Source organism: Harpia harpyja, chromosome 9, assembly GCF_026419915.1.
Source record: "Harpia harpyja isolate bHarHar1 chromosome 9, bHarHar1 primary haplotype, whole genome shotgun sequence".
Lineage (NCBI taxonomy): Eukaryota > Metazoa > Chordata > Aves > Accipitriformes > Accipitridae > Harpia > Harpia harpyja.
In genome coordinates, this window is record NC_068948.1 from 26608207 (window position 1) to 26619156 (window position 10950).

Below are 10950 nucleotides of genomic sequence, written 5' to 3' on the forward strand. Positions count from 1 at the left end.
TGCTTTAGATGAAGGGGAAAGCGCACCCACCGAGGCCAGCTGCTTGGACATGAAACGCTCCCGATTGTTTATTTTCTTTCTTTTTAAGGGCTGGCCTCCTTTCCTCCAACATAGTCAGCTGTGGCCGGGATGTGGAATTTGGGGGATGCCACTATACTGGTTTTACACTGGTTTTGCAGTGGTTTTACACTGGATACCTCCATTTCCAGGGTCGCAGCGGCGAGCTGGTGGCCAGGCGTCCCTCCGATGTCACGCTGGGGTGGCCGTGTCGGGTTGTGTCCTCGTTCCTCGTGACATATTCACGATTATTCACCAAAATGGAGCTGGAGGCATCCCCAGCGCCGCCCCCCCCCCCCCCCAGCCACCTGCAGCTGCCGGAATTTTTCGTCTTAATTAGGTTTCTGGGGTGGTTTGGGTTTCCCCCCCCCCCCCTTTTTGCACCACGACAAGGAGGTATTTCGCAGCCGAGGACCCTCCTGTCCCCGATCACCCGGGGGGGGTGGGGCGGGGTGGCTGTGCGCGTGCAAGGCAGCGCTGCCGAGCCTCCGAGCGCATCCACCGGCAGGAGGAGGAAGGGAGGGGGGTGGGGGGTGGTGGAGGGAGGGAGCAATTGAATTTCAAACACAAACAACCGCATGGGGCACGGACCCACCGCCGCCGCGCCGCGCCGCTCCTAGTACCGCGGGCCGGGGCCGCCGCCGCCCCCCCCGCCCCGGGCTCTCCGCCGGGCCCGCCGCGCTGGGGGGTAGGAGAAGCCGCTGGTTCTCCTCCTCCTCCTCTTCCTCCCCCCCTTTTATTATTTTTTTTTTTATTTTTATTCTTTCTTTGCTAATTCCTGTCTCGCCGGGTTTTGCCTCCTAAACTTCATCCTTAAACCCCCCCCCCTCCCCTGCCCGTCCCCCCCCCCCCCCATCCCCCCCTCAACGTTCCCGGGAGGAGCCACCGGCAAAGATGTCCCGGTCCAACCGGCAGAAGGAATACAAATGCGGCGACCTGGTCTTTGCCAAGATGAAGGGTTACCCGCACTGGCCTGCCCGGGTAAGGAATCGGGGAAGGAGGCGGGGGAGGAAGGCAATGGGACCCCCCCGCCCTGCTCCCGCTGCTCCCCGTTGCATAACGCGGGCGGCCGCACGCCGCAGCCGGTGTCCCGGGGCCGGGGGGACACCCACAGCGGGGTCAGGCTTCTCCGGTGCGGGGGGGGGTGCTGCCGGTTTTCGGTTGGATCCAACTTTACCGGCACCTTATGTAAAGGCCGGGCGCGGGCCCCGCTCCCCGGGACGGAAAAGTTGGGGGTTATTCGTTACCGGGGTGGGGGGGCGGCTTGGGGAAGCGCTTTTTGGTTATTTTGTTGGGTTTGGGGGGGGTTAATGTATTTAAAACAAGGTCCTGAGCTCCCCCCGCGCCCCCTTTTGTGCTATTTATTCATTTCCCTCCCGGGGGTGGGGGGGGAAGGAGACAGGTGGGGGGGGTCACGGGTGGGGGACCGCGTGGCTTTTGCTACCGCGCGGGATTGGGGAGCCCCCCACCCCCGCGGCTTGCTCCTGCTCGTTTAGGTCCCTGCCGCAGGACCCACGGGGCAGGACGAGCCCCCCCTCCTGTCCGTCCCCCCCCCAGTGCAGAGGGATGAAGCCGTGACCTGGGCCGCATCCTGCACCGACCGGAGCACGAGGCCGGTGCCAGCCCGCACCTCTTCCCCGGGATGATCCCCCCCCCCGGCATCACCCAATGGGTCTGGGGGGGGTCCCCCATTCCCACGTGGGGCCACACCACGCCCGCCCCCCCCCCCCATGCTCTGGCTCCCCGCTCCATCGGGGTGCTAGCAGCGGGACCCCCCTGAAGCGTCGGAGAGGTGGCACGTCGCACCTGCGACTTGCTGCTCCACTTCACTGATGATTTGGGGGAGACTGGGGAGGGGGCGGCTTAGCCAACACCACCCCCCCCCCCAGTCTTGGCTTTGCTGGTGGGTCCCCAAGCCTGTCCCCCAGGTCTGCGTGGCCTTACCTCTCACTGGGGGCCTGGGTGCCAAATAGGTGCCAGCGCTCGGTGGGAGTTTGGCTTTGAAAAATCAATAGAATTACTGAGAACTTAGGACGGGGTGGGGGGGGCACACACACGTGGAGAAGGGTGGGGGCGTCGAGGCGAGGTGCAGGACCTGGTGTTTGCCAGACCCGCCATCTCTGCCCAGCTTGCTCACACTGGAGCAGTGGTCCTGGGTGCCAAGCAGATGCTGGGGGGGTCCCTGAGCATTTGGGGGGGGTGTCAGTACTATGAGCCCCCCCCCCCCCGGTATAAAGCACTTGGGCAACGCTTGCCGAGAGCCATTGGGGCCTGATCCTTCCCCAGGCAGGCCGGGTGGCCGAGTGGTGGCTCGGCTAGGTGGCCATGGGGAAGCTCTGGCTACAGAATAAGTTGCTAGTTATTTTTAAGTGGTTGATGATGCAGTTTAAAATTTCCTTGGAGTGTTTCCCCCCCCCCCGCCACCCCCCCACCTTCCCTGCCCGGCCTTGCTGCAAAGGGAACGGGGCTGCCTGCAAACCCCGAATTAAACCAAAATGGGGAGGAACCGCACAGCGGCCTTTAAAGGCCTAAGATTTCCCCCCCGCCCCTACAGCCCCCCAACCCACATCCCCATCCCCTCCTCCTTCCCCTCCTCGGGTTTGAATAACTTTTGTTTGGTTTGTAGGGTTTCTGGCGGGGAGGCTGGGGAGGGGGTGGGGAGGCGTTCGGATTTGGCACTGGCCTCCCAACGCGCATTTGAAAGCGGCTTTGCGAGGAGGAGCCAGAGGGATCCCTGGGAGCCCGACGCCTGCTTCCACCACCTTCCACCACTGCTTCCCTTTGGGGGGGGCAGGGAAGGCGGGGAGCAATGCTCCCCTGGCCCCCAACACAGACTCTGCTGCTTCATCTTCCTTTACCCATTCCATGCTGGTGGGATTTGGTCTACCAGTTCCCAAAAAGCTGCTCTGATGGGTGCGCCCGCACCCCATCTCTGTGGGGTAGGGGGTGAAAGAGTGGGGGTGAAGCTGGGTCGGGGCTCGTGAAGCCTCGTGCCAGGCTGAGCTCCTGGAGACCAAATTAGCGCCTGCGTACGCCGGGCCAGGCCTGCTCGGGTTTCACGCCGTGCTCGGCTCCCAGCAGCCGGTTTCACCACCACCATCATGGCCCGAGCATTGCGGGGCTGCTCAGGCAGGCGGGGAACAGGTTTCCCCCTTCCAAAAGTAGCGGGAGATCGGGGCAGGCTGCCCTCCCCGACCTTGGGGGGGATGCTGGGTTGAACTGGGGGGTTTTGGGGTGTAGAAGGGGCCGAGCCCCGCAGTCCTCTGTCTGGTGATGAATCCTGTTGCGGGCTGGGGTGAAGCAGGCAGGGTTTGCCTGTGACTAATCGGGTGCTGTGATGAAACGTTACCCAGCCGTGCGTGGTGGTTGCTGGGATGTTTGTTTCCAACCAGGTGTGGCTGGAGCAGAAGGAAACGGTGAGGGAAGAAATGGAGGGGGGAGAGCCGGAGGCACCACGGGGAGATGGGGCTTATTCCCCTGGCCCATGCTCTGGGGACGGCTGTCACGGTCCCCCCAGGGAGATGGCGCCTGGCACCATCCCCCAACACCGGCAGCTCAGCCCTCCCCCTCAGTGGAAACGTCTCCTCACGAGGGGCAGCACCAAATGGGGGAAACTGAGGCACGAAAGCAGGGAGATGAGTTGTCAGCGCCCAGAGCAGGCACCCTGCCTTTGCGCACACATAGCTATCCTCTTTCCCTCACCCCGTCTCCCTGGGGTCCCCGGCACCTGGACCCTCGCCGTCGCCTGCCCATCGGCACTTCCGTCCTGCCACAGCCCTTCTTCCTTACAGCCCACTGGGATGGTGTGGGAGCGTGGCAGGGACTGGTGCACCAGCCCAGGGCTTGGCACCCGTGGTGGGAGTCCTGGCGCTGCTGGCGTCCCCCTCCCTGAGCACCCTGAGCATCTCCTGTTCCCATCACTGGGCATTTGGTGGGGGCAGATGGGAGGTGGAGGGCTCCTTGCTGCTGGGCTGGATCTGGCCAGTTGTACACTTTGCCACCATTTGGAGAAGAAACTGGGTACTTTGCTGCTGGTGGCAGGAGAGCCAGGGCTGCCCGGTGCTGGGAGAAGCCCACCACCACAGGGCTCTGCCCTGCTGTCACACCACTGAGGCCAGGCAAGCTTGATGCCCAGCCTGGGTGCTGGCATGGGGCTGCAACGATGTACCCTGGGGCTGGGGACGGCCCTGGGTGGGTACATGGCTCCGGCCGCAAGGTTCAGGCATGCCCCAGGCCCCCAGCCCCGCTACATGTGCCCTCAGGCATGCTTTTTCAGCTGTGTGTGACCCATGTGAATTCCATTAATTCCCCCTTCCTGACAGCCGGCTCCTGATTGCCAGCCTTCTTCCAGCAGTGGGGAAACTGAGGCAGGGGGTGGGTTGCTCCCAGTACCCTGGTGCTGTCAGGGTCCCCCGGGGCTGACGCAGGGCAGGCTGCTCCCAGCCTTGCTCCGCTCGCATTCTGAGGACCAGTTGCAAAGGTCAAGTGCAGAGGCTGGGGCAGAGTCCACACCGGGGTACGTGCCCGTCCCTCCCCTGCCACGCTCCAGAGCTTTCCCTCCCGGGGGGCCTGTCCCAACCTCTTGTTTTTGGACCCCTGTGGTCCGCAGGTCCCCGGGCAAGGACAGGCTGGTGACACCAGTGCCATTTGCAGGAGCTGGCGGGGGAATGGCAATGGGCACACATGTACTTTAACCCAGCACTGCAGGCCTTTAACCGCCCCCCCCCCCCCCGCCCCTTGCCACCTTTCCAGCGAGCGACGGGGATGGACAAACAGGCATCGGGCAAACAGATGGCGGTGCCTTGAGCCCCAAATGACCATCACAGGGCAGTTGGGCAGCCGGGTGGGCTGCAAGCACCTCGCCTTGTGTGGGGGGTGCGGGATCTCCTGGGGGGTGATGGGTTTCCAAACAGCCCAAGCCCTCCAGTGAGAGTAAAGCCCTCATGGCTGTGCTCGCTCCCGGGGGCGGATGGGGATGGCGTGCTTTGGGCAGCGTGAGCCCCCCCCGGAGTTTTCGGGAGGGTTCCCATCTCCGATGCCTGCCTGCGCTATCGGAATTGGCATCCCCCTCAGGGTATATCGCCTGCTTCCCCCTGTCTCCCCCTCGCCCTGCCTTCCCCGCCTGCCCCTGCAGATAGTGATGCCGCATCCTTTTTGCCAGGGGCAGGGGTTTGGGTGGAGAAGGGGTAGATAAGGGGCTGTTGCTTGTGGGATGGGCTGGGCAGCAGATCCTGGCTGCCATGTGGTCGGCTATGGGGAGATGTGAGCTTTCCCCAGCACTGGGCCCACCACCGCCTGTCCTTTGGCCATGCCGTGACCTTGGCCAAGGACGGTTCCTGGCGTGCGCATGGGGACGGGCAGCGGTGGGCTCAGGGACCACGGTGCCGTGGGGCAGCTGTCCCTGTCCCTGCTGCCCTTGACGCCACGTGTGCCGCCTTTCCTCAGGGAAGGAGGTTTTAAAACTAGCTGGGGGAATGGCACAGCTGGGGGGGCCTCCACCAGGGTCCCAGCACTGTGAGGGGCTATGGGGGCCATGTCCTCACCCGGGGGGGCTCCGGGACTGGCAGGGCCTTTGCTGCATCATCCTGGGAGCGACCTGCAGAAACATGGCTTGCAGAGAAGCATCCCCGTGGCAGGGCCGGGCTGGCCGGCCTCCCCTCTGACTCATATTTTCTTCTCCGCCCCATCGGTGCCATGCGGGGACAGAGCCGCTGCTCCCAGCTGCCACCATGGTGGTGGCTCGGGCAGGCGAGCACCAGGGGCTGCAGGCGGGCAGGTATCTTGCTGGGGCATGGTGGCCGGTGCTAGACTGACTATTGCCCCCCCACTGGGGGCTCTCCCCACTCGCCCTATCTCTGCTCCTGAAATGCTTCCGTGCAGCTGGGGGTGCCGGACAGGGGGAGCAGGGGGATTCGGGGCAGGACAGCGGTGCCGGGAGCCCTGAGGTGCTGGGTGGGATGCATGTCACCGATCCTGAAATGCACCCTGGATGTGGGAAGATGGATGCAGGAGTACAGCCTGGGTGCCCCAAACCACATTTGGGCAGCGGGGATGGTACGGAGGTGCATCGTACCCTGGTCCAGCTCTTTGGGAGCAGGGACTGTGCATGGGCCACCACACCGACTGCCCACCGTGTCCCGGTGTCTGCATGGAGCCCCTTGCCGCCATCCCATCCCACCCAGCTGCCCTTGGGGCTGTGCCGGCATTGCCACCCAGCACAATGGCACGTGTTAGTTCTTGGATGTCAGGGAATGAAGCTGCATGGTATTCCCAGCTCTGAGAATGAAACCGGGAGAAACCCTTGGCCAGGTCAGCCATTGAGCATCACATTTGAGATGGATCGGTGACATGCTGGGAGGAAGGAGGGGAAAAAAACCCCGGTGGCAGCCCGGCACCATGCTGGCCTGGCTGGCTGGGGAAACTGAGGCTCAGCGAGCTGGGGGGGTGACAGTGATTTAGCAAAGGTCGTGCCGTGAGTCAGCAGCGTGCTGGGAACGGGACCCAGCACCCTGGCTGCCGGCGCTGGCACCTTCCTGCCTGGTGACGTGCTGGTGCCCGCCCTGAGACCCCCGCCTGCATCCTCCTTCGGCTCCTTCCACCTCCCTTTGAGGCTTTCTCGGGGAATTTATGGCTGCGCTCCTTGCACTGGCTGGAGCGGGGAGGGGGGTTATTTTTAGACGCTATAAAAAGCAGCCGGAGTCGCTTTCGCTCTATTCTTGCTTGGCGCCTCGGGAATATTCATGCTCAGTGAAACGGCACCTGCCGGCAGAGTCGGCACCATTGCTTGTGGACCCCCATGGTCCTCGCCGTGCTGTCCCCGTGGCCAGTGACCCTGTTTCAGCTGCAGGGGTCCCAGCAGCAGGATGGCATCACTGGGCATCCCGACACCTCCAGGCTTTCTCCTCCCCACATCCCCACACCCCGACCCAGGGCTGGAGGCAATGCCTCTGGCTTCACCGGCACCACCGGCATGCCTCTCGTGCGAATTTGCTGAGCTAAATATGTCTGAGCCAGTCTAGACAAGAGCTTATGGTGACTGCTCCTCGGCCGTCCCCACGGGATGGGAGAAGGGGAGCCCCCGCTGACCTGGCACTGGTGGGCACAGCCACTTGTTTTATTAACTGCTGTTCTTGCCCATGGTGTCGCTGGCCGGTGGGTGAATTCCCGAGGAATGTTTTCCTCCCTCCCTGGGCTGTGTTGGTTGGTCAGTTGGATGCGGCATGCAGGACACCCATGTCCCAGCTGGTGGTTGACATCCCGGTGTTGGGGGGAGCCAGGGCTCTGCCCTCCCAAATTCTCACCCCATCCTTTGTGTCACACAGATTGATGAGATGCCAGAAGCTGCAGTAAAATCTTCCTCCAATAAATACCAAGTCTTCTTCTTTGGGACCCATGAAACGTGAGTGTGGCCCTGGCACGTGTGGGAGACAGGGCCGAGGGGGGCACTGATGGATCGACCCCTCTGTGGGGCAGTGCTGCTGACAGCCCTGGGGGGTTTCGGGGTGAGGTGAGAACCCCCCCGGCTGCCATCCCTCACTGCTTCCCCCCCTTCCCCGAGCAGGGCATTCCTGGGGCCCAAAGACCTCTTCCCCTATGAAGAATGCAAGGAGAAGTTTGGGAAACCCAACAAACGGAAAGGGTTCAGCGAAGGTTTGTGGGAGATTGAGAACAACCCCACCGTCAAAGCCTCCGGCTACCAGGTGGGTCACGAGCCAGGGTGGTCCCGGCGCCTCGTGTCTCCCTCCGACTGCCGCCTTCTCCCCCCCGTTCCCCCTCTGTGAGTCCCCCATGTCCCCTCCAGCCTACCCAGAAGAAGACCTGCCCCGAGGACGCCGAGCCGGAACGGGAGCCAGAGGGTGACGGGGAGAAGAAGGGCAACACAGAGGGCAGCAGTGATGAGGAGGGGAAGCTGGTGATCGACGAGCAGTCCAAGGAGAAGAACGAGAAAGCCGGGATCAAGAGGAAAGCGGAAGATGCTTTGGAGGTAGGGGGATGTTGGGGACGTGGGCAAGGGGGGGTCCAGGGCAGGGCTGAGCTGAGCTCCTCCCACCCAGGACTCCCCCAAACACACTAAGGAGGCAGAGGGGCAGGAAGGGGAGAAGAAGGTAGACAACGAAGAGGCCGCCAAAGAGGAGCCGAAACCCAACCTGGCTGAAGGGGAGAAGGAGAAGAACAGTGACGCTGCCAGTGTGCTGGACGCCAATGAAGCCAAGCAGGAGGGCAAGGAGAAGGCAGGCGCGGAGGAGGTCAGAGACCACAAGGAGAGGTGAGGGTGGTATGGTGAGCCCCGTCCCCAAAAGCTGGGCTCCTCCCTGCCCACCCTGGGCACGGGGGAATGTCCCTGGCAGCACGGTAGAGGGGGGGGTCCCGGTGCCATGGGGTCTGTGACCAAGCGCCCGGGTCTTTCCTTGGCTCTCACAGCCTGTAGCGGCCTCCCCGGCAAGCTGATCTTCCTGCCTGTCCCTTCCCCACTGGGCTCCCTGGGCGCTGCCCTGTCTCGCCCTCGTCGCGTCCGCAGCTCTGGACAAGAGAAACAAAACCCAAAATGAAATTTAAAAAAAAAAAAAAAAAAAAGAGAGAGAAAGAAAGAATTGAAGAGAAACCCGGTAACACGAACCCCTGAACCGACCCACATCTCCTGGCCCTGCCGTCGCGGGGCGCATGCTTTGTATTAGTGATTTCTAGGGGGCTGATAAGTTGATTTGAAATAAAAGCAATTCATGCCTTTTTAAAGCGTTTCCACCCGCGTCTCTGTGCCCCGGGGTCAGCCCCTTCTCACTGTGCTGGTGATTTTGGGCTGCCCTAACCCCGCAGCATGGGGGCTGTTGCCAGAGAAGAGGGGCTCCAGCATCCCCCGGTAGCTTCAGTTTGTTTTCTCAGTGCTGGAGGGGGACCAGAAGGAAATGCAGAAAGGGATGGGAGCAAATAGGGATCTGGGGGTGAGAACTGTTGAAAGAGGGAAGGGAAAGAGGTGAGGGGGAAGATTTTTGGAGCGGAGACATTTAATAAAATAGAAAAACACAATTCTGCCAGAAAGCAACAGCGAGAGGCTGGCATGAGGGGTCGTTTCAGCCGGGGCTTTGCTGTTCAGGGGCTTGTTATGGAGCTCTGCCTCCATCGCATCCCTGTGGCAGGCCGGGCTCGGGGAGGGGGGGGGAACAACCCCCCCAGGATCAGCGCCGGGATCAGACGGCAGCTCTCGCAATAGAAAATGGAGGCCTGGCCGGGTGCCAGCGCCGCCGCAGGACTACAGCTCCCAGCTGCCCCGGGCAGGGTGGCCGCCACTACCGAGGGGTCTGGGCCGGTCACGGGGAGCCCCCAGGCCCCGGGGAGCCCCCAAGCCTCGGGGAGCTCGACAGCCCAACCCCCTTCCGCCCTCGACTGGTGACACTGGGGGGGGGCAGGACTACAACTCCCGGCGTGCCCCGCGGCTCCCGGCGAGCTCCGCGACAGGCCGCGCCGCACGCCCCCTCCCGCGTCCCCTCGTTAACCCGGCCCACGGCCGCTCCCAGGATGCACCGCTCCGGAGGGGAGGGGCGGGGGGCGAGAACTACAGCTCCCGGCATGCCCTGCGGCGCCGCACGGCGGGACTACGCGTCCCGGCGCGCATCGCGTCACAGCCCCGCCCATCGAGAGGCGCGAGAGAGGCAGGGGGAGGCGGAGGTGAGCGGCTCTACGGAAGGCCTGGGTCCCCTCCCCCCCATCCGAGGTTCATCACCCTGGGGAGCACAAGGGGGGACTCCTGGGGGGCGCAGGGCCCCCCTCACCCGTGTGTCCCGTCCCCCTCCAGCCCCTGTGCCACCATGCGCCTCTCGGCCCTGCTGTGCGCGGGGCGGCTGCGGCTGCCCCCCGGTTACCGGCACGGCACGTGGCGCCCCGACACCGCCGCCGCCCAGCGCCGCAACCCCCCTGGGCTGCGCCGCCGCAAGGTCTTCGTGGAGCCCATTGCCAAGGAGGACTGGAAGGTGTTTCGGGGCGATACGGTAAGTGTCCCCCCTCCCCGGGCCCCCCCAAGGACAGGGGCTGGGCTGGGGTCCTCCCCTTGACCCCCCTCCTTCCGCCACAGGTCCAGGTCCTCGCCGGGAAGGACGCGGGGAAGCAGGCGATGGTCACCCAGGTCGTGCGAGCCCGTAACTGGGTGGTGGTGGAGGGGCTGAACACGGTGAGGCTGGAGCCGGCGGGGGAGCTGCCGGCGTGGTGGGGGGGGCATACGGGCCGTCGGTAACCCACCCCATCCCGTCCCAGCACTACCGCTACGTCAACCGAACCGCCAAGTACACCGGGACGTACATCGCGAGCGAGGCGCCGCTGCTGCTCAGCCAGATCTCCCTGGTGGACCCCGAGGACCGGTAATGGCGAAGGGGGGTGAGGCAACCCCACCATGGCCGCCCCCCCCTCACTAAAACGCTCTCTGGTGGCAGGAAGCCAACGGAGGTAGAATGGCGATACACGGAGGACGGCGAGCGGGTCCGTGTCTCCCTGCGCAGTGGCCGGATCATCCCCTTGCCCCTGCAGCAGCGCCGGGACGGCATCGTCCCCGAGCAGTGGATCGGTGAGTGGGGCTGGGGGGAGGGGGTGGCTGCTGCCGGCCCCCGGGGGGGACTGAGGGGCTCAGCACTGTCCCTTTGGCTGCACACAGATGGCCCGAAGGACACGGCGGTGGAGGATGCGCTCGACAAGACGTACCTGCCGTCCCTGAAGACCTTCGAGGAGGAGATCATGGACGCCATGGGGATTGTGGAGACGCGCAGGGCCAAGAAATCCTACTGGTATTAACTGGAGGGGGCTGGGGGAGAACCAGAAACACCCCTCCCTCTCCGGGGCTGGGGTCTGCAATAAAGACACCCCTTTATTTTCCCTATTTGTGGCACGTGGTGCTTTCGGGCACAGCCC

The 10950-nt window shown here is 63.8% G+C and overlaps 2 protein-coding genes across 3 annotated transcripts in view; both read left to right on the forward strand.

Annotated features, from left to right (window-relative positions):
* MRPL24 (mitochondrial ribosomal protein L24) overlaps positions 1 to 10918 on the forward strand; it is a 79680-nt gene extending 68762 nt beyond the window's left edge. The window contains exons 1-6 of one of the 2 annotated variants that reach the window (XM_052796331.1): positions 9583 to 9720; positions 9848 to 10040; positions 10124 to 10219; positions 10303 to 10406; positions 10479 to 10609; positions 10697 to 10918. In XM_052796331.1, coding sequence (XP_052652291.1) covers positions 9861 to 10040; positions 10124 to 10219; positions 10303 to 10406; positions 10479 to 10609; positions 10697 to 10833 — 648 coding nt within the window. In that variant the 5' untranslated portion in view covers positions 9583 to 9720; positions 9848 to 9860 and the 3' untranslated portion in view covers positions 10834 to 10918. Of the gene's footprint in view, positions 1 to 9582; positions 9721 to 9847; positions 10041 to 10123; positions 10220 to 10302; positions 10407 to 10478; positions 10610 to 10696 lie in introns of those variants that run through there. The other variant, XM_052796332.1, reaches the window with a different exon arrangement.
* On the forward strand, positions 881 to 8790 carry HDGF (heparin binding growth factor). Its single transcript, XM_052796330.1, has 6 exons — positions 881 to 1038; positions 7380 to 7456; positions 7619 to 7757; positions 7859 to 8041; positions 8112 to 8323; positions 8479 to 8790. The coding sequence occupies exons 1-6, from the start codon at positions 952 to 954 to the stop codon at positions 8483 to 8485; spliced, it is 705 nt and encodes a 234-aa protein (XP_052652290.1). The 5' UTR covers positions 881 to 951; the 3' UTR covers positions 8486 to 8790.
* Positions 10919 to 10950: the final 32 nt, after the last annotated feature.